The 22831-nt window shown below is 53.4% G+C and overlaps 1 protein-coding gene and 2 gene segments (V, D, J or C); 1 reads left to right on the top strand and 2 right to left on the bottom strand.

The window, feature by feature from the left end:
- Nucleotides 1-2306: 2306 nt before the first annotated feature.
- LOC134524714 (T cell receptor alpha variable 26-2-like) lies at nucleotides 2307-4435 on the bottom strand. The segment is given in 3 exon segments: nucleotides 2307-2330; nucleotides 3641-3924; nucleotides 4354-4435. Coding segments are annotated over 3 exon segments (360 nt in total).
- A 5652-nt stretch (nucleotides 4436-10087) lies between these two features.
- Nucleotides 10088-11032, top strand: LOC134524663 (olfactory receptor 6F1-like). The gene is given in 1 exon segment (XM_063354863.1): nucleotides 10088-11032. A coding segment is annotated over 1 exon segment (945 nt).
- Nucleotides 11033-12418: 1386 nt separating this feature from the next.
- LOC134524713 (T cell receptor alpha variable 38-2/delta variable 8-like) lies at nucleotides 12419-13320 on the bottom strand. The segment is given in 2 exon segments: nucleotides 12419-12765; nucleotides 13275-13320. Coding segments are annotated over 2 exon segments (393 nt in total).
- Between the last annotated feature and the right edge of the window lie 9511 nt (nucleotides 13321-22831).

Here is a 22831-nt window from a genome sequence, read left to right as displayed (position 1 = left end):
ACTGTTGGCCCTTTTGGCTGCCAGGGCACACTGGTGACTCATATTCAACTTGCCATCGACCCAAACCCTCTGACCTCTTTCCACGGGGCTGCTCTCCAGCCTCTCATCCCCCGGTTCGTATGTGTAACCAGGATTACCTCATCCCAGGCGAGGAATCTGTCACTTGATCTTGTTGCTTTTCATATGGCTGGTGATTGCCCAGTGCTCTGGTTTACCCAGATCTCTCTACAAGGCCTCTCTACCCTCAAGGAAGTCCACAGCTCCTCCTGGTTTAGTATCGTTGGCAAACTTACTCAAGGTACATTTGATTCCTGCCTCCAGATCATTTATGAAACCATTAAAGAGGACTGGCCCTGAAATTGAGCCCTGGGGAACCCTGGAACATGGACTAAACATTGCTAGAGACCAGAGAGTGGAATAATTGTGGGGAATTGCTGCTGATGTCATTGTTGTGGAGGGACGGGGCGTGGAGTGTGTGTAAATTGCCCACCTTAGTGGGTGTTGTGATGGTGTTATTTCGATTTTGGTGTGAGGAATTCTTTTTTGTTGATGTAAGAGAAGTTTGTGAACATTGTAGATTGTGTGATGAATGCATCTATTAAGGACAATTCTCAAATATGCGATTCACAGAGGCGAGGGGTGGACTGTATCTGGTTTATTGGACAAGGGTTTGGTATCAGGGAGGCTGCAGGGGTGGCTTCTGTGAGAAGATGACAGAAGTTGCATCTGTCCCATGTTGAACAGAACCAGCTCCAGCCGGCTCCAAGACAGGTCCGCCACTGACTAAATCGGAGCCATCCAGCGATAGTGGTAGGACCTCTATGCTAACATATTTAAGAAGGGAAAAAACAGTTGCGCAAGAGCAGCTGGAAGAGAGGAGTGAGAATAGGTGAGAGAAACAGCCCTGCAGACACCAATGTCAGTGAAGAAGGAGTGGGAAGAGGTGCTCCAGGCGCAGAGCAGAGATTCCCCTGTAGTTCATGGTGAAGACCATGGGGACGCAGGCTGTCCCCCTGCAGCCCATGGAGGTTAGAGGTGGAGCAGATATCCACTTGCAGCCCATGGAGGACCCCACACCACAGCAGGTAGATGTGCCCTGAAGGAAGCTGTGACTCCATGGAGACCCCACGCTGGACCAGGCTGCTGGCAGGACCTGTGGCCCCGTGGAGAGGACCCCACACTGCAGCAGGTTTTCTGGCGGAACCTGTGGCCCTGCGGGGGACCCACACTGCAACAATCTGTGCCTGAAGGACTGCAGACCATGGAAAGGGCCCATGCTGGAGCAGTTCATGAAGAACTGCAATCCATGGGAAGGGCCTGTGTTGGAGCGGTTCACAAAGTCTCCCATGGGAAGGACTCCACATTGGAGCAGAGGAAGAGCACGAGAAGGAAGGAGTGGCAGAGAAGAAGCGTTATGAACGGACTGCACCCCCCGTTCCCCTTCCCCCTGAGATGCTTGGGAGGAGGAAGTAGAGAAGTCAGGAGTGAAGTTGAGCTTGTGAAGAAGAGAGGGGTGGGGGGAAGGTGCTGTTAGATTTGTTATTTTCTGTTATCCTACTCGGATTTGATTGTCAATACATTAAATTGATTTCCCCAAGTCAAGCCTGTATTGCCCGTGACAGTAATGGCTGAGTGATCTCCTTGTCCTTCTCTCAACACATGAGCTTGTTTTCTCTTGTTTCGTCTTCTTTTCTCCCCCTGTCCTCCTGAGGAGTGGGGGTGACAGAGCAGCTTGGTGGGCACCTGGCAGCCAGCCAAGGTCAACCCAACCCAAACAGGCCATGATCCTGCTGGCCCAGCATCTCGGTAGAACTGGTCAACAACCTTCTTGGTGCAGAAAGGGCACTGCAGCAGCAGAGCCACCTGGGCAAAGATGACCATAAAGCCGACTGTGCGTGCTCCCAGTGCTGGCAGGAAGCAGACTTTCTTTGTTGTGACAGCATTTTTCACCGAGCAGCTTGCATATGGTGACAGAATGATCAAAGGACGTGGCTGAGAGGATCAGGAACTCAGTCATACCTAGGAAGAAGTGGGAAAAGGAAAGCAGGAAACACAAATGATGGAATGCCTCCAGCATCTGGGGACAACGGTGGTGGCACAGCAGATCTCCAAGAAGGAAAACCAGCCAAGGAAGAGCTACCTCAGGATCCTGCGGTGACAACCATGAGGCTATTCCCACTATGATTAGGAGATGCACGGAGAAGACAAAGACAAGCAGAAGCATGTGCCCCCTGGGGAGGTCCCCCTGTTTGACTATATTGGTGTTTCCTTTGGGGCAACGTACTGCCCTGTTTGAAACAGCTTTGTCATGTCCAGAAGGAATCAGCTACCTAGGCAAGAAGGAGGATCCAAAGGTGTTCTGGGGTGAATTCTTTGTCTCCATTGGTGTCAGAGGAATAAAATCAAGCACTGCTGCAAAGCAAGGGAACCACTACAGCCCAGGTGAAGGTCTGGCCCTGACAGAGCTGAGGAGCAGGTGGTAGGCCACAGTAAAGAGAACTTGAAGGAGCTCTTACAAACATTTATGGTTCGCTGGGGTGGATGACTGCCATTGCAACTTATTCTACGTCTGTGAGGCATTTCTGAGACAAAGCTGTCAGGCCTTTACGGACAGGCCAGAGGACGCCACGTTACCCAGAACACTGGGAGCACTTTATGGGGAAGCAAGAGAATCTTGTAGGAAACACCACACTCCCCTCCCTGCCTTGCACTGAGCATCTCAGTCTCCATGTGTCTGCTGACCAAGGGGCTGTCCGCTGCCTTCAGGAGCACAGATCCACAGGAGCCATTGATGAGAAATGGGGCTGAGCCCAGGCACTGACTCCAAGGAGGACCCGGTGATGCCGGTGCTGGGGCCATGGTGGATGCTGATGCCACGCCCAGTGCTGGTGCTGATGCCGGTTCCGGTCAGGTGGGGGAAGCCCCATGGCGCAGGGGACGGGGACAGGGAGCAAGACAGATCCTTCACTCTGTGCCTTGGAAGCCTCTGCCCATGGGTTTGACCACCTCTGTCAGCTGCTTCAGTCACACAGAGTCCCCCGGGGCCTGGCTGGAGCCTACAGCCTCTTACCAGAGGCCTCCTGCCAGCTCTCATTCCCTTCAGACCTCCAGCCCCTGAGGGCAACTCAGTAAATCCCTTTCTGACTCATCCCTCAAGGAGAAACCTGGCATGCCTTGAGGCTGCGCTCAGTGTGTCCAGGCCAAGCGGTTTACCCTGTCTCCTGGGCCCCAGCTGCCAAGGTGCTGAATCCTGTCAAACAAGCTCCTGGTCTCACCACTGAGCCCCTGTGGGGAGCGTTTGAAGGTGCCTCTGACCTCGACATGCCCTTCTCCTGCCGCTGGGGAGCTTCAACTTCTGACCCCACGCAATGACTTTGTAACACTAGCAGGAACATTTGGGCAGGTGTCTGAAATTCTGTAGCTGGAGGACTCAGTTTTCCATTGTATATCTGAGCTTTTACAGGGAACGAACTGTGAAACCCCTTCCGGTTGTCCGGAGGGGCCCCGGCGGGCGGAGCGCAGCGCCCCCTGGCGGGCCCGCCCAGGGCTGTTCCTCCGCCCACAACACACACGCCCGGCCCCGCCCGCGACGGTTCCTGCCCGGCTGCAGCCCCGGCTCCTCTCCCCGTGGGAGACCCACGGCACAGTAATACACCGCCGCGTCGCCGCGCCGGGGCCGGGCGAGCCACAGGGCGCTGGAGCGGCGGTCTGCCGACACCCACAGCCGCCCCGGCGGGTCCCGCAGCTCTTTGGAGTCTTTTAGGCTGCTCACGAGGTATGCAGGGCCTCGGCCCAGGAGCTGACGGTACCAGTGGATGAAGTAGGTGATCTTTATGTTGGGGTGGGAGCAGTTGATGCTGATGCCGGCGCCCTCGGTGGTCTCTGCCAACGGCTCTTGCTGCACCTGGGTTCTGCCTGCAGCCACTGCCAAGAAGAAAAGAAGAATCACTTTGCTTCAGCAGGAAATGTCATGCACCAGGAGAGGGGAGAAGACAGGTCACTGATGATGGGGATATGTTCAGAGAACAAAGTATGGAGAGAAAATTTCTCTGAGAGTGCTTGGTTGGAGACAAGAATGTAGGAGGGATGTTTGGAAGAACAGAATAAAGACGAGGAGAAAGGAATAAGGAAAAGATATGGACTGGGAGGAATGGATGGATGGATGGATGGATGGATGGATGGAGTAACAGAGTGAGACAGGTCATCTGGGAGGGAATGTCCTCATTGAGGGCAGAAGGGATGTCTGTAGAAAGGAGAACAGAGGGGGAATAAGGTTTGAGAAGGAGCAGGAGAGCCCCGGCTCCAGCGCTGGTAACACACAGCCCACTGCCTGCCGCCACCAGCCCCACACACCCAGCAGCAGCACGGCCAGCCCCGACAGCCCTGCGCGCCGGTACCGCTGCATCCCGCCGCTCCGCCGCCCGTGCCTCGCTGCCCGCCGCCAGCCTCGGCTTTCTGCTCCTGCCGCGCCCCCTTCTCTCCGCCACCTCCTCTACTCTCCTCTCCGCCTCCGCCAGTTCCGCCCCGGGGCTCAGCCCTGCGCCCTGAGCAGGAAGGCGGCACCGGGGCAGAGACCGGCCGGAGCAGAGCTGCCCGCAGCTACACCGGCTGTGAGGGAGGGCAGGCACCGGCTGTCCCCGGCACGGGCACCTCGGCCACGGGGATGCTGGTGGCCTGGAAGGAGCCAAGGGGAGGGCAAATGGCACAGCAGCAGGGCATGGCAGGAAGGTTTGGAGGTCAAGTGCTTGCTATTTTAACAGTACTCTTATTTTCTCGAATAGGTCTCGGACATTCTTGGACAAAACTTGGACATTTAAAAGCAGATGTGGAAGGGAAGGGCACGGGGTTCTGCTGGATGCCCTCAGGTAGCAATAGAAAAGGAACAGTCAGCTATCGTGGCTACACTAGAGCCTCAGCTCAGAAACAGCAGCTCCACGGAGAGGGGAACCTGCCCTGGCTGAGCTCTCCCAGCAGAGCTCCCTGGCTCTGATCTCACTAAGGTCTCTCGAAGGCAAGGGGGAAAGCCCTTGGCTGTACTGTCTCCAAGCTTGATGTGAGCACAGGGCGACCGATATTCAGGAGGGGAGATGGCCTTAGAAAATTTCCCCACTGGGCACAGCCCTTGTCAGAAAGAGGGTCTATACTGGACAGCCCTGTGGGACAGTAGCTGGCTTTGGGGGATGTGGTCTTGAATCCAATGTCCCTTCCCTCCCAGGGACAGTTGCTGGGCTCAGACTGAGATTCCAATGTGGGACATGATGGACCTTATTGGCTGAAGTCCAAAGTGGTCATTAGTTCTTTGGCTTTCCTGTGCAAGCCGCAGGGTCTGTCCTTCCACTCACAGCACAGCAATGTCAGGCTTCATGTTCCTTTCATTCAGGACCTGTTTGATCCAAGGTCTCAGCCCCTGCCTGTCCCCGCACCAGGTTGATAAGCTACATAAATACGTTTGGCATTGACATGGACATGAGAGAGAGCCATGTCCCACCCCAGACACCACCGACACTGCATTGGAAAGAAGTGCACTCAGGGGCAGCCAGCACAAGGTGGGCAGGATTGCTCAGCCTTTCTCCTTGCCCAGAATGCAATCCGCGTCCTTTGAACTCTCTAGCATTGGGGAGAGCAGCTGTGCCCTGGCCTGGAGAGGCCGTGCTGAGGAACTCTAAATAGTGTCACACTGAATTCAACTAAGGATCCAAAATGGAGTGAAACCATCCTCGTTGTGGCCTGAAATAGGCAGCAGCAGAGTGTGAGCTCTGCAGGGGCAGGAGAAGGAGGTGTCAGGAGGCAGGGGCTACATTTCAGTGCCTCTTCCCTGGATACACCTCCAGCAGGCTGGTGCCATCACCGCTCAGCTGCACTCGGGCTCCTTTTGCCCCGGGGAACATGCTGCTCTGTGGTGCTCATGGATAGAGCAGCGGACAGTATCCCTGCCATAACCAGCACATGCCCTCTTGATGAGTGACACACAACGACACATACACACAGGCTCAGGCACGCTGGCATGGAATCATGCAAAAATTTGTGTTCCCATGTGCATTCACAAAAACCTGGCTGCTTACAAGTACACAAAAGACAAGAACACACATAGGAACACCATGAACCATGGATTCTTCTGAGGACCCCTGGGAACCGGGCAGTATTAGGCAGGGTGGGGTGAAAACCTGGCAGTGCAACACATACATCCGGGGAAGCAACAGTAAGTGACCATTGGGGTGAGATGAGGCGAGATGAGCAGAGTGACCCAGGCTATTGTCGTCTGCTCTGAACCTGTCCAGCACTTGATCTGAGTCTTCTGCCCACACTGCTGCATTCCTGCCCTGGAAATCCTGGGGCCTTTCATCCCACTGATGACAGGAAGCCTTCACTGGGGAATGGGGAATGGGGAATGGGCATGGAACAACTCTGGAAATGAAAAGGCAGCAGTGCAGGAAACCAAAGCACAGCCCATATCATTAGCTGCAATGGTTTGCACTCAAGATGAGCTTGTGCAAAAATTGTTACCTCTGCAAAGGATGCCTCTGGTGCTGCGTCAATGAAGGGCAGGTATAAAAGCCAGCCCAAGTCCCTGCTCTCTACTCCACTTCTCTGGCCGCCTTCTCCTTGGGGACTAGGTGAGTCTGCAGCTCCTTCTCCTCCTCTTCCAAAGTGAGATCTCTCCTCGATGGACCTCTCAGCTGATATTGTCTCTCTCCATCCTTGGGTTTGCGTCTTCTTGTCATGCTAGGGGAAAGCAGGGAGAAGGCCTGCTTAGAGACAAGCTGAGTGGTGGCCGACAGGGCTTTTGGTTTATGCTCTAGGAGACACCTTCCATGGGCCAGGCTACTCTTTGTAGGGTGATGAAGACTGTGTGTCTCCTGGCCAAGATTCCAGCTCCCCAATCAGTAGTGGCCTTGGCTCCTTTCTGACGGGGTAACAAGGCTGCTCCTCACCCACCCTTGTGCTCTGTTTCCTCCTTGATCCTCTGCAGGTGCACCTCCAGGCCCTTGAGACATGTCCTGCTACAACCAGTGCCAGCCCTGCCGGCCCTGTGGCCCCACCCCACTGGCCAACAGCTGCAATGAGCCCTGCATCAGGCAGTGCCAGAACTCCAGTGTCGTCATTGAGCCTCCTCCTGTGGTGGTCACCCTGCCCGGCCCCATCCTCAGCTCCTTCCCACAGAACACCGTTGTGGGATCCTCCACCTCCGCTGCTGTTGGCAGCATCCTCAGCTGTGATGGAGTGCCCATCACCTCTGGGTGCTGTGACCTCTCTGGCATTTCCAGCCGCTACTGTGGCAGAAGGTCCCTCCTCTGATAAAGATGCTGGGAAAGCCCCAGGGAGACATCTCGAGCAATGCAGAACATGATGCTGGGCAAGGGATCGAGATTTAGGATGTGTTTTTGGTGTAGCTGAAGAGCTTTGCTTTTCTCTCCCTTTTCTTTGACTGCTTCAGTTCCCCTTGGCAGTAAGGTGCTACTAATGCCAGCCTGGTAGGGACCTGCTGTCTCCTCTCCCTCTATGGGGCAGGCAGACAGACAGCATGCAAGAACTTCTGCACGGCCAAGGACAACAGAGCCTCTGCTGCTGCCCGTGGGGCTCCATGAACTGGCGGCCCCCACCTGGAGTGACTTTGTCTCCCTCTTTGGACTCATTAAACTTCTGCTGCATTCAAGCCTGGCCTCCATGTGGTCCTTCCCTCTGTGGACACTCCCCAAGCTACCAAAGGAGAAAGGTGTTGCTCTGGGGTGGAAGGGGGTTAGAGCACAAGGAGACACGTCTCCATTCTCAGAGGAGTGGGAGGTTGGGACAGCCTGTAGTGGCTCCTGTTTTGGGCACCAACCCTTGAAGCTGAGGAAGACATCCTGGTCTGCTCTCCTGCCAGTGACCATCAGGCCTTGCCTTGCTGTTATCTCTGCCCACAGATGTCCAGAAAGGCAGGAGTCCCTGAGGTGTCAGCAGCCCCATGAGCTCTTGAGGAAGGGCCTTCCTCTTGCTATGGCCAGAGCTGCTCTGGGCTGTCAGGGGGTCAGTGTGGGGCTACAGAAGATGATTTGTTCTGCAGAATGGCGGGAGTGGTTAAGCAGGAAACAGCCCTTGGGATGGCCCATAGCTGCCACTCCACCTTCCTCTCCCCTCCATCGCCCAATCCAGGGGCCATGGCCAGTAGGCATCAGGAGGAGTAGCAGGGAATTGTCATCCATGTTGCCGAATGCGTTGAGGCTGGAAACCGGAGCTAAGCCTGTGGGAGCTGAGGGTAGTCATCACAGAAACGGGGACAGTGAAACGGTATATTTCTGAGGGAGATCATATTGCTCTGATACAGAGCATGCAGGGCTGATTCCTTCCTTACCTGTAGGGTCTGAAGGACTGGCCTAGATTCCTCTAGAGGGGCTGAGAGCTGGTGTCAGGAGTCCTGGTTCTCAGTGGGGTGTGTGCATGATCGTGGTTGTGTACATGTTCCTCTCGCTGTACTCATGTGTGCACTTGTAGTAAAATTGATATTAACTTGAAAAGTGAAATATAGCATGTATCTGAAGCAACCAAGGGAACCTGTCGCTGCTGCTAGAAGTCATCTATACAGTGCCAACCATGTTTCATTAATTATAGAGAAATAGTAACTTGACATGATTAATCTAAGATTAGAGGAGAAGTAGTTAAAAGGTAATTTTGGTAGGGGGAGACCGTGACCACCGACCCATTGATACCACCTATTTAAAAGAGAAGCACAGACGAAGAGGACAGAGTCTGCATACCAATACATAAAGGAAGCAAAGAAACCTTGACCAATCATTAAAGAGAATAACAATGAATATGTATCAATTATTAGCATATGTAATAATCAGTGTATGAAAAGGGAAATTTTTGAAACTAAGGTGTGCTCCCTTGGAACGAGCACTCCGTTTCTGCGCAGTAATGGAATAAACTTGGAAATATCTCTGCTATGTGTGTTATTGGCTTGCACACCGGGTAAAGAACCCAGATTTGGGACAACACATTCACACATACATGTGTGTGCCTGTGGTAATACACATGCAAATGTGAGCGTGCACCAATGTCCTCTGTGGGTATGTGTTCTGGCAATTGTATCCATGTGTATGTGTTTTCGCAGACTGTCATGGGGGGAGTGATTAACTTCACTCGTAAGAGAGAAATAGTGAAATATTTATTTATATAAAACAGTAATTTAACAAAGTTAGTAGTGAATGCAACAGTGTTTTACGAGCTTCAGTAGAAGGGTACACTTGTTTATTTACTGCATAGAGGACAGGGTCAGACAAGCTGTCAGGGAAACCCTCCCGTTGAGTCACGAGGTTCAGTAAGGACCCCCTTGCTTTCTAAACTCCTTCTCAGAGAGGAGTCTGGGCGTGGCTGGATGCAGCCCTAGTCCCAGACTTGCTCAACGGTTTATGTCTAAAGGATTATATATGTGCAATCAATCCTTTATATCACTTAGCTAAGATTTCAAAGTTTAGCATGCTATTAGTCACTTACCAAGAATCTGTTGTGGCAAGGAACCTCTCGGCCTCGAGGAGAAGAACCTTAAGTGGGTGTCCCCACTCGAGGGGAGATCCTGGCACGCAGTCCACTATTTATAGAGTAAGAGAGTTGTCCTATAGTCATATTCGCATGGGAACAAAATAGCTAGGTCCCCACTCCAGACAGTGTTTTGACTGTGTTGCCAGCCATCCCTCAAAGTCCAGCTGCAACTCATCACAACTCCCACTGATGGTTATGGCTTGAGCAGCAGCCGAGGTGGGGAAAGGGGGAGAGCACACCGCCATACACATACACACATGGAGGAGGGCATAAATGTGTGTGACTGGTCTGTATATTCGTAATTGTGCATGTGCATGCCTGTGAGTCTGCATACCTCTGTGTGCGCATGGGTGTGCATGTGTGTGCACCCATGAAGGTAGGTCAAAGGTCTTGACGAAATCAAGGTACACCCCAGGCAGTGCCCCTCCCCTTCCCACAGTGCGTCTCATGTCCACATAGAAAGCAATGAGGTTGATGAGGCATCATTTGCTCTAGTTTCACTCCTAGTGGCATCTGAAGGACCAGCACAGGCATGCAGAATCTCACAGAAACTTTCCTGTCTTTGCAAATGAACCTCAACTCTGGGGAGCACACTGCAAATGGGACAACTGTGGAAGAATTCATTTTTCTTGGCTTGCCAGGCACATGGCATTTCTGGGTCTCCCTTGTGGTGGTATTTGCACTGACGTGCTCCCTGAGAGTAACATGCAATGCATCCATCATGGCTCTCATGTGGATGAACAGCAACGTCTGTACCCCAATGTACTTTCTCCTCCATAAACTCCCCTTTCTGGAGATCTGGCACACTACTCGTGTTGTTCCCAAAGCCATAGGAGTCATGCTGGTGAGTAGCCAGACCATCTCCTTCAGTGTGTGCATCCTCCAGTTGTTCTTTCTTCTCTCCCTAGGCTCCACTCAGTGTTTTCTCCTGTCTGTCATGGCCTATGACCACTACTTAGCCACACGCTACCCCTTGAGATACAGCTCCCTCATCAGCAGTGTCCTCTCTGCTCGGCTGGTGCTCAGCTCCTGGCTGGGAGGCTTTCTGTCCGTCTCGCTGCCGGCCTTTCTGACATCCAGGCTGACGTTCTGTGGGCCACATGTCATCAATCATTTCCTCTGTGATATAGATTCCTGCCTCGCCCTCTCCTGCAGTGACATGTGGCCCATGGAGCTAGCAACAATCCTTGCCTCCTAAACTGTTCTGGTGGCGCCCTGTGTGGTTACCCAGCTCTCCTACGTGTACATCACCTCTTCCATGCTCAGAATCATGTCAGCTCATGGTCAGAAAAAGGCATTTTCCACTTCCTCCGCCCACCTCAGTGTTATCACAGTCTGGTATGGCTCCACCATGTTCCTGTGCGTCAAGCCATTGGCCCAGAACTCACTGGATCTGAACAAACTCATGAACACCTTTCACACAGCTGTAACTCCTTTGTTGAGCCCCTTCATTTACACACTCAGGAACAAAGATGTGAAGCAAGCTCTGTGGTGGGCCTTCCAGAACAAGTGAAGTGGCTTTTCAAAGGGTCTCAGTGGGACCAAAGAGGTTCATCCCCTCCCTCCCATGGTTTCCACCCTGCAGAAGGTCCTCACCAATGTGTAACTGCACCTGGGCATCACAGGTAGTGAGAAGCCACCAGTTCCCCACTGAGCCCATTTCATCCACCTCACAGCCACCTTAGGCTGGGCTGCACCTCAATTCGAATGCTCCCACCTCCCTCTGTTCCCTCCTGGGTAAACTCAGAATGCCTCCCAGTGCTCTAAAGACCACCACTTGGAAAGGCTCACAAACCCCATCCAGAAGCAGCTCTCCAACAGAACACTGGAAGAGTAGTCCTCCCACAGGTTTGAATTCCAGGTTGCCAAGTGCTTCATTTTGTCAGGGATTCACCTGTGCCCCCTAAATGATTTTTAGCAGCTGGCTCACTGCTTTAGGAAAGGGGCATGTATTTCTATGTTTAGTTTGACATTTTCTGGAAGGATTTATGTCCCACTCTTGGGGCTGTTTCAGAGAGTCATGCTCTGGTTCAACAGAAAATTTGGCAAGTTCTGGTATCTCAAAAGCCATTACTTCTAACAGAAGGCAGTCAACAAAATTCACACTCCTCTTCCTTCCCCCTATCCAGTATCTGGAGGTACTTTGTTCTCTCTAATTAAAAATATGCAAATCACTATGCTTCATGCTAGACGTCTCAGGACATTTCCACATCTGAAACTCCACATCATTTTTTAACAATCCATCATTCCACCCATTTTGGGCTTTGTTGTGGAAACACTTCAATGAGATTGGCAAAGTCCCCAAACTGCAGAACTGTGAAAGGCTGGCTGGGCAGCAACTCTCTCCTCACACTCATTGGGAGGACGTCAGCACTTCCAAAGGGCACTTGCTTTTCCCCCTTCCAATTTTCATTTGAGGCATCATGTTCTCAAAGCTCTTCTTTCTGCACATGGACACTGAAGGGCGTCCATGTGACCACTAAAGAAGGAGGAGGCATCAAGATGGCAGACACACCATTAAGATCAGTGTGGGACGGATTTCACCTGAGTGTAGAGCTCTCCATTGAGATGATTGAATCCATACTGAACATCTAGGTTACTTGCCCTGCGGACTCACTCCAGTATACCAGCTATTTTAAACAGAGGGCATTTACAAGCCTGGTTTGGCTTCTTTATGGTTTAGCCTCCAATGGGCCTGCCCCAAGTCAGGTTTCTTTGGTTCTATTCACCAACAAAGACCCTGGATCTAGACACAGCTGTAAAAGTCACATTGGCATGTGCTTCACAGCAGCACAGGCTGGGGAGGCAGAGGCCCACCCTCACCACAGCCCCAGGTGCCACTGCTGGGCAGGCTGAGCTCAGAGCTCCATGCAAGCAGTGGCAGGGAGGGAACTGCTCCTCAGAGCACTCCCACGTTTCTGTGCACTGCTGCCAGCTGTGGGCACCAGTGTGGGCTCAGTGCACAGAAATAGGCAGCGCTGTCCTGGAGCTCGGTGTCTCGCACATGCAGAAGCACCTGGGAGTCCTTTGCAGACAGTGTGGAGGAGAACCTCCCTGATGCCTTGCGAGCTCTGTACTTGCTTACTCGTAGCAGCATCTGAAGGGACTGGGTCTGGCTCTGCTGGTACCAGGAGGCGTAGGGATTGGAATCGCTGGTGGAGAAATTGCAAGGCCGCGTTGCCTTGTGTCCCGCCTGGATGGTCATTTCTGCTGGGAACTGGAGAACAGAGTCCTTTTGGGCATGACCTGTAAAGCCAGAGCTTTCAGCTTTGCTTGTCAATGGACCTGTCCATCTACCACTTCATCAGTTTGCTCACTGTCCCCACTGTCCCTCTCACTTTTCCTAGCTTCAGAAATGACTAGCTGTTTGCCCTTGTTTGTTCTGCAGCTTCTTGTTTATGACCATCCCTACAGAGATTGGTAGCATTGTATCCAATACATACAGCAGAGAAGCCGCTCTATGCCACGTTGGTCCATTCCCCAGCACCTTTCCCTCTTTTCAGGCTTAATATGTATTAGCAGCACATTCAGGAATGCTGAGCAGCTGCAAAGTTCAGGTGAGGTCTTATTCCTCCTTTGATGCCCATTACTCCTGACATCTCCCAGATTATTTGCTGTACCCATATGCAGCCCCTGATCTCCCTACGGATACACTCCCGGGTGTCCTCGGCAGTCAGCACTCACATCTCCTCCCTTCCACCACCAGATGCACAAACTCTTGCCTCAATCTCCCCAGCCTGAAAGTCACATCTCACCAAAGTCAGCCAGTCCCACCAGGGCTGACAGGAAAATCAGGATCATGTCACGCTCTGTCTTCACCGGGGTGCCCAGGGACCTGCAAGCATGAGGGACCTGAGGCTTGCACCTTCACCTCTTCTTCTACCTCTGCCCGATCAAAGAGGCCTCCAAACCACAGCCCAGAGGGTGGAGCAAAACTCTCTCCCTGCTGCTTCAGCCAGGCCTCTTTGGGCCTGTCCCCCGACCTCTACCACAAGGCAGCCCTCTAGAGACATAAAAGAATCATGGTTTAAGTAGTGGCCATCTAAAGAACAAAGATCCCTTGAGAACTTCTCCTGACACCCACCACCTAGCCAGCTGCACAGGCCTGCACCCAGCTCTGCAGGAGAGGGAGAAAGCACCCCTGCACCCACCCATGTCCACCCTGTCCTTGGGACTGTCTGGATGGAGAGAGGACCAGGCACACTCTGAAGTGCCTTGGACCCAGGTGTCACACACTCTTTCCCTTCTCCTCTGCCCATAGAGGAGGAACCTGAAGAGAAACATCTCTGTGAAGAGCATCTGCTCCAGAAACCAGCTGCACAGGGACAGACACACTGCCTCACTCTGGCATGGCAACCCAGCTCTCTGTTGTGCTGGCAGTCCTTCTGTGTCCCTTCACTTACCCACATTACACACAGCCTCCACATGCTTCTCCCACCCTGAGCCCCAGAACCTCAATACCCAGGCAAGCAAAAGGCCTACTTGATTTTCATGTCTTCTGGTGTCTGCTGCCTGGAGCAGGGCTCCTCTGCCTCTTCTCACCCAGGGCCTTTCTCATACAGTTGGCAGGGACTGCAGGAAGCACGTTATTGGCACACCAGCCCCCATTCACAGCCACGCTCCCACAAGGCCTTTACTGTCCTGTTGTTCAGTCGAGGCCATTTCAGAAGGACAGTGGGCTCCCCTCTTCTCTCCAATGACTGCAAAACTGCCAGGAGTTCCCTTGGAATACAATTATGGCTGCCACTACAGGCGCCAGCTGAGGCAGGGAAGAGACCTGAGCCTTTCCTCTCTGCCCCTGAAGCCTCTGAACACGGACTGTCCCAGCTCTCTCAGCTCCTACAGCCACACAGGCCTCACCGGGGACTAGGTGGGCCCAGGACCCCATGCCCAGAAGCCCCCTTTCAGCTCTCCCCACAGACCTTCAGCCCCATGGGGTAACTTAGCACATCTCTTTTGGGGCTCCCTCCTGAGTCTGGCCTTGAGTCTCAGATGTGTCTTTCAGCTAGTGCCCAGCTCAGGCTTCTCTCCTGTCTCCTGGACTTCCCTTCAACACCAAAGGCTCTCAATCTGAGGTTAAGGGGAATCTGGTGCCCCAAGCTCTATGTTCCGATCACCAGGCACTGCAGGAGACACTTGAAGGTGTCTGTGACAATGAGTATCTCTTTCTCAAGTTGGTGCCGGAGTAGAACTGCCAGCTCCACAGGATGCCTTTGCAACACTAGAAGCAGTGTGAAGCTGGAGGGTACAGGTTGTAATTGTGTAGCTGAGCGGATTGACAAAGTTCCCAGCAAGAAACCACTTGTGGTTGTGGTTTCAGAGCAAGGGCTTGAGAGGGCACTGTAGCAGTTGAGTCTTTCTCTTCTAAGAGTGCCTGGCAACGTTGAGTGGGGTGGAAAGAGATCCCCAGCACCTGCCCATGGAGCAGCAGCAGTGGGTGGTCCGTGCGGCAGCAGTGAGGGCTGGGCGGCTGCCCGTGGGCAGGAGGATCTCTGCCGCCCGCAGCCCTGTGCGGTGCAGGAAGGCGCGGCTCCTGACCGGGAGCCAGCGGGGCCGGCGGCTGCCATCTCTCCTTGCCGGGCCCCGCCGGACACCGCAAGCGCTCCGGGCGCCATTCCTGCCCCGGCGGCGGCGGCAGTGTGGCGGGGGATTTCTCTGTGCGTCCCTCTTGGCGTGCGGGGTTGCCGCTGCCGGGGCCGGACCCGGACCCAGTCGGGCGGGGGAAGCGGCCCGGGGCTCGGGGCCAGCTGGAGCCGGTTGGGGCGAGGCGGCATCGCCCCCTGGCGGGCCCGCCCGGGGCTGTCCCCCCGACCCCGACACACACGCCCGGCCCCGCCTGCGCCGGTTCCTGCCCGGCCGCAGCCCCGGCTTCTCTCCCCGTGTCTCCCAGGGCGCAGTAATACGCGAGCGCGGCCCCCGCGCCGGGGCCGGGCGAGCCACAGGGTGCTGGAGCGGCGCTCTGCCGACACCCACAGCCGCCCCGGCGGGTCCCGCAGCTCTTTCGAATCTTCAAGTGTGCGCATGAGCAATGCAGGGCCTCGTCCTGGCAGCTGAGTGTACCAGTGTTTGAAGTCGTAAGAGTTTATATTGGGGTGCGAGCAATTTATGTTGATGCCAGTGCCCTCGGGGGTCTCTACCGTCTGCTGCTGCTGTACCTGGGCTCCTCCTGCAGCTGCTGCTGAGAAAGGAGAAGGAAAGGACGACAGCTGTTAAAGGTGGTCCAGCTGTGATGGCTCTTCTAGCAGAGGAATTGTCAGGAACAGTGGCAGGGACACAGGACAGGAAGAGATGGCAGTATGGGCCTATCAACACAAATGGAGAGTGACCCGGGTGTGGGTGTCTGAAGGCATGAGAGAAGGCAGGGAGTGAAGTTGAAATTTATGCATGCGGAGATTAGATAAAAGTCAGGTGGGTGGGTGGGTGGATGGATGGCGAGAGAGGACCAGGAGAGGAAGTGTGTGTTACAGCAAAGGATAGACGACAATCTTCAGGGCAATAAGAACTGCAGAATGCACAGGGGAAGGAGAGGGTGCATGCAAAAATAGACATGCAAAGGTGAATGCAAAGCAGGTCTACCGATCGAAACGGTGAGGACATCGGGAAAATAGCAAGAGGAGGCTCGGAGGCATAAAAGATGGCAGAGAGCCAGGAGTGGGAAAGAGAGGCTGAAGAAGGAGAGGGAAGAGTTGGCGCTGGGCACCCCGGGGAACACGCCGGGCACAGCCCTGGACCCATCCACTACCGCCAGCCCCACGCACCCAGCAGCAGCGCGGCCAGCCCCGACAGCCCTGCGCCCCGGCACCGCCGCATCCCGCCACTCCGCCGCCCACACCTCGCTGCCCCCCGCCAGCCCCGGCTCTCTGCTCCGGCCGCTCCGCCTCCTCTCCACCGCCTCCTCTCCTCTCCGCCGCCGCCAGCTCCGCCCCGGAGCTCAGCTCTGTGCCGGCGCCGCTCGGGGGCTCACCTGGGCTCAGAGCGCTCAGGGGCTCTCCCCGGCACGGGGAGCACTTTGCCCAACTGGGAAATGGACTCTCCCTGTCCTCCATGGGTGGGCAGGGGTCAGGGAGGGCAGGGGTGGTGGGGAATCCCAGTGTCAGAATGTAGGTGAGAAGAGATCTTCAGAGGTCATCTAGACCAACACCTGCATTGAACAGTTCCCATTATTGATTCCCATTATATCAGGCCACTCCAGGATGGAGATTGCAGAAACCCTCAGGGAAATCTATTCCTGTCCTCAATTCTTTTAGCCCATTACTGAATTTGAGCTCGACATGCGCCAGCTGCTGTCCATTGCCTCTACTCCTGCCATTGGGTGCTTCCAGAGTCTAGGCCACCTTCTCGGTTTCCTTGAAACAGGTACTTCATGGACCTGCTGGGAACAATTTGGCTTACAGAGATCAGTGTCCTGCCTCTTCCCTGTACTTGGGCGTCATCCCCAAACTTGCAGGAAGTGCTGACCTTCCCACTACTGTACATGAAAACATTAGGAAGTGTTGGTGCTACTGCTGATCCCTGTGGGACCCCACAAGGTCGTGTCTGCCAGCTGGGCTTTGCACCACTGCTCACAACTCTTTCTGACCGACATTCCACTCTTACCTTACCATCCTCTTATTGAGCCCAATTACCTCCAGTTAGGTCATAAAAAGGACAGGAGAGGCTGTCAGAGGTCCTGCTATACTCTAGATACTCATCTCCACTGCCTTTTCTTGTCCACAGTGCCCATCACCTCCTGAGAAAGCAATGAGCTTTGCCCTCAACTACACTAGAGTCTCGACTCAGAAGCAGCTCCACAGAGAGGGAAGTCATCCCTGGCTGAGCTGTCCCAGCAGAGCTCCCTGGCGATGAGCTCACCAAAGTACATGAAAGGGAAGGGGGAAGCCTTGGCTACACTGTCTCCTGGTTGGGCCTGAGTCCAGGAAGACAAACATTCAGGAGGGGAGATGGGCTCAGGAACTCCATACACCCTTGACACCCCGTGTCGGAAAGAGGGTCCCTTTTGGAAACCCCTGTGGAACAGCACTAGGCTTTGGTGGATGTGACCTCAAATCTAATGTCTGTACCCTCCTGCGGCAGTTGCTGGGCACTCAGACTGAGATTCCAGTGTGGGACATGAAGGTCCTTGTAGGCTGTAAGACCAAAGCAGTTGTCAGCCCTTTGGCTTTCCCTGTGCAAGCCACAGGGTCTGTCCTTCCACTCACAGCACAGCGATGTCAGGCTTCATGTTCCTTTCATTCAGGACCTGTTTGATCCAAGGTCTCAGCCCCTGCCTGACATGGCATCAGGTCAATGTGCTGAACAAGCCCATTTGGCATTGACATGGACATGAGAGAGGACCGTGTCCCACCCCAGACACCACCGACACTAGTGTTCATTATGGGCATGAACATCAAAGCTGTCATCAGTTCTTTGGCTTCTCCTATGAAATCCACAGAGTCTGTTCTTCCAATCACAGCGCAGTGATATCAGACTCTGTGTTCCTTTCATTCAGGACCTGTTTGGGAAAAGGTCTCAGCCCCTGCCGGGCACAGCACCACGCCTGTGAAGAGCACAAGTACGTTTGGCATTGGCTTGGGCATGAGAGAGGGCTATGTCCCATCCCAGACACAGTCAACAGTGCTTTGGAAGCAGATCCACTCAGGGATGGCCAGCACATGGTGGACAAGATCCCTCATCCTTTCTCCTTGCCCAGAAAGCAATCCCCATCCTTTTGAACTCTCTAATACTGGGGAAAGGAACTGTGTCCTGGCCTGGAGAGGCAGGGAGTGGGGACTGCCAACCCTGCTGAGGAGCTCCCAATATTGCTAATATGAATTAAACTAAGGAGTCAAACAGGAGTGAAACTGTTCTTGTTCTTGTTCACCACTCAGCTGCACTCAGGTGCCTTCTGAATCTGGGAATCTGCTGCTCTCTGGTGCTCATGGAGAGAGCAACAGAGAATGTCCCTGTCATGAGCAGCATATTGCTTCTTGAGGAGGGACACACAAGGACACACATGCACACACGGTCTCATGCAGGCCACCTTGAAATTATACACTAATTTGTGATTCCACATTCATCCACGCTAACACAGCTGCTCGTAAAGCACAGATGAGAAGAACAGATGCAGGAACACACCCAGGTGTGGATCCTGCTGACAACACCTGGGGACAACTGTGGCAGGGTTAGGGCATTTGGGAAAGGACAAGGCCCCAGGCATTCCTATGTCTTTACTTGTGTACTCACAGACTGCACAGAGTGGGGACGAGTCAAAACAGGCCACAGTTTTTTCCTGAAGACAGTGTTAGGCAGGATGGGGTCAAAAACCTAACAGCACAACGCACACACCTGGGGAGGCAACAACAAGTGACCACCGGGGTGAGCTGAGGAGGGAACGAAAGAGATGGAAGTGTCACTTCCTCATGTGCGGGAGCACTTGGGCTGCCAGCAGAGGACGGCTGGAGCTTCTTCCAGAGAACGACACCAAACAGCTCCACTGAAGTGACCCAGGCTGGTGTCACTTGCCTCCTCTGGACCCACTCAGCACTTGAACTGAGTCTTCTGCCTACACTGCTGCGTTCCTGCCCTGGAAATCCTGGGGCCTTTCATCCCAGTGATCACAGGAAACTTTGATTGAGGAATGGGTATGGTACAACTCTGGAAATTAAAAGGCAGCAGTGCAGGAGACCAAAGCACAGCCCATATCATTAGCTGTGATGGTTTGCATTCAAGATGAGCTTGTGCAAAAATTGTTACCTCTGCAAAGGGTGCCTCTGGTGCTGCGGCAATGAAGGGCAGGTATAAAAGCCAGCCCAAGTCCCTGCTCTCTCCTCCACTTCTCTGGCCTCCTTCTCCTTGGGAACCAGGTGAGTCTGAAGCTCCTTCTCCTCCTCTTCCAAAGTGATATGTCTCCTCGATGGACCTCTCAGCTGGTATTGCCTCTCTTCTTTTCTGTGTCCTGGAGCTCCCTGTCATGCTAGAGGGAAGTGTGGGGAAGTTCTGCAAAGAGAGTAGCTGGGATGTAGCTGTGGTGGCCCTGGTTTACAAATTACGAGACCCTCCATGGGCCAGGCTCCAATTTGTAGACCATTGATAACAATGTGGCTCCTTAACACAGCTTCCATCTCTCCACTCAGTAGTGGCCTTAGATCCTTTGTGACAGGGTAACCAGGCTGCTTCTCACCCACCCTTGTGCTCTCTTTCCTCCCTGCTTCTCTGCCAGGTGCACCTCTACCCTTAGAGACATGTCCTGCTACAACCAGTGCCTGCCCTGCCGGCCCTGTGGCCCAACACCTCTGGCCAACAGCTGCAATGAGCCCTGTGTCAGGCAGTGCCAAAACTCCACCGTCATCATCGAGCCCTCTCCCGTGGTGGTGACCCTGCCTGGCCCCATCCTCAGCTCCTTCCCACAGAACACCGTTGTGGGATCCTCCACCTCCGCTGCCGTTGGCAGCATCCTCAGCTGTGATGGAGTGCCCATCACCTCTGCGTGCTGTGACCTCTCTGGCATTACCAGCCGCTACTGTGGAAGAAGGTCCCTCCTCTGATAAAGATTATAGGAAAGCCCCAAGAAGAGGCTCCCTGAGGAACTCAGAACACGGTGCTGGGCAGCGGATTGATCTTTTGAATGTTGTTTTCAACACAGCGGAATGGCTTTGCCTTTCTCTCCCTTTTCCTTGTTTGCTTTGGATCCCCTTGTCCCCCTAATGCCAGCCTGCTAGGGACTGTCTGTCTCATCTCCTTCTGTGGGCCAGGATGACAGACATGATGTGGGAACTTCTCCATAGCCAAGGACAGCAGACTCACAGCTGCCCTTGGGGCCCCACGCATTGGTGGCCTCCATGTGGAATGACTTTGTTTCCCTCTTTTGAATCATTAAAGTTCTGTTGCATTCAAGCCTGGCCTCTATGTGGTCCTTCCCTCTAGGGACACTGCCTGGCTTCCAAAGGAGAAGGGATGGAAGGGATTGAGAGCACAAGGAGACCCGTCTCCATTCTCAGAGGAGTGGGAGGTTGGGACAGCTTGCAGGGGCTTCTCTTTTGGGAACCATCCCTTGGAGCTGAGGAAGGCATCCCGGGCTGTTCTGCTGCCAATGAGCATCAGGCGTTGCCCTGCTCTGCCTCTGCTCATGGATGCCCAGAAAGGCAGGAGGCCCTGAGGGGGCAGCAGCCCTATGAGCTCTTGAGGAAGGGTGTTCCTCTTGCTATGGCCGGAGCTGTGCTGGGGTGGTTGGGTAGTGGGTGTGGAGTTCCAGAAGATGATTGGCTCCGCAGAATAGCAGGAGTGGTAATGCAGGGAACAGGCTTTGGGGTGACCTCCTTCCTCCATCACCAAATCTCGGGCCATGGCCTGGAGGCATCAGCAGGGAAAAGTCACTCATTCTGCTGAATGAATTGAGGCTGGAAACTGGAGCTAAACCTGTGGGAACTGTGGGCAGTCAGCACAGAAATGGGGACAGTGAAACGGTGTATTTCTGAGGGAGATCAAATTGCTCTCATAAAGAGCATGCAGGGGAATGAGAAGATCACGTCCCACTTGGTTTACTGCGCACCCAGGCACATGCACCAGTTCAGTCATCTGCCACCCCTCCTCCTGGACATGGCTTTTGCTGGCACTTCTGCCAACAAGGATGTCATCACATTCAGTATTGGTGAGGTCACCCTCTGCTGCTTCCACTTCATCCTCACTTCTCTACAGGTGCAGAGCAAGAATCATCCTGTGGCTTTGCTGTGCAGAAGGCAGGCACTGAGCTGCCTCAACCCGTGCTTCCCATTTCACTGCTGTGGCCAGTTTCTATGGCACGTGTGTCTCCACGTACATGGGAGCCCCCTCCAAAGGGTCGCTAGGCAGAGCAGTGGCTCTTCTTTGCATCATTCTTACTCCCCTGCTCAACCCCTTGGTTTCCACCCTAAGAAACAAGGATGGGAAAGCTGCTCGTAGTTTTTCACATGCAATAAACAACTGGCAGAGTTGTGGCGTTTGACAGTTGAAATGATGAATGGAACTGTTTCCTTTGAAGAAAATGCTCTAAAACTCAACGGACCAAAATGGAGCAACGCTTCTGTGAATGGGATCTGCTCAGTGTTCCCAGCGTCTCGAGGGATGTAAGGTTACCTGTATTATCATCTCTTTCTTTCTAGTCCTGGCACTAATAAATGACATTTTTAAGGAATGCTTTGAAAAGGCAGAGTGCCTTTCTTACTGGGATCAGTTATTATAATTTCAGGTGTTCCAGCCTCATTGTTTGCAGCCTGTGGGGAGTCTGGCTTGTCCCAGGTGTGCCACACTCTGCTGCCCTGTGAATACTGATCACTGAGGCACCAGTGACTTTACAGAGCTGGGACTGGTCCCACACCCCGACGGCACCCTTAGGGAGATCACTTATGACAGTTGGCACCTGTGCTTCTGCCAGTGTATATAAGGAATTGGCTTCTGACTCATCTTTGCAGATTCCTTGTAGAACTGCTTATGGTGATAGGACTCTGGCCAATAGATTGATCATTTGGTTGTCGTTTGTTGGGGGTTTTCTTTCGTTTTTTTTTTTTTTTTTTTTTTTTTTTTAACTCTAAGCATAGGCAAGTGTTTAACTTGCCTCAAATGGTACAATAAAAATTCCCCAACAGCACACATATTTGTGCGTGTCCATGCCTGTGAGTGTGCATAGCTTCGTCTGCCTATGGGTGTGCATGTGTGTGCACCCATGAGGCTATGTCAAAGGTCTTGCTAAAGTCACGGCACACCCCAGGCAGTGCCCCTCCCCTTCCCACAGTGCCTGTCAACTCCTCATGGAAAGCAATGAGGTTGGTGAGGCATCATTTGCCCTCAGTAAAACCATGTCAGCTGCTCCCAATCCCCTTCTTGCCTTTCATGCATTTAGAGAAGGTTCCTGAGAATATTGTCTCCATCTTCCTTCCAGGGTCTGGGTAGATACTGTCCAGTCAGCTCCTTGAATGCCCTTGGATGCATCCCAAGTGATCCCATGAACTTGTGTATGTCCAAATGGTAGTACGAGCTCCTTAATTCCTTATTCTTCTACTGTGGGTGCTGCTTCATTCCCATAGAGTCTGTGGGGAGGGTGAGGGATATGGTAGCCCTGAGAAGAAGCCATACCAGTAAAAGCTGAGGAGAAAGAGACATCGAGTACATGTCATTTGTCTCCAGATCCACTTCCTTACCAAGTAATGAGCCCAAATCTACTTAGCCATCCTGTTGCTGCCAATAGGCCCAGAAATACCTTTCTTGATTCCCTTCACATCTCTTGCAATTTTCCACTCCAGCTGTGCTTTTAAATCCATTTTGCAGAGGACCATCCTTGTGCTCTGAGGAGGCTCTCCTT

The sequence above is a fragment of the Chroicocephalus ridibundus genome, chromosome 17 (assembly GCF_963924245.1).
Source record: "Chroicocephalus ridibundus chromosome 17, bChrRid1.1, whole genome shotgun sequence".
Taxonomy (NCBI): domain Eukaryota; kingdom Metazoa; phylum Chordata; class Aves; order Charadriiformes; family Laridae; genus Chroicocephalus; species Chroicocephalus ridibundus.
This window is presented reverse-complemented; position numbering and strand designations above follow the sequence as displayed.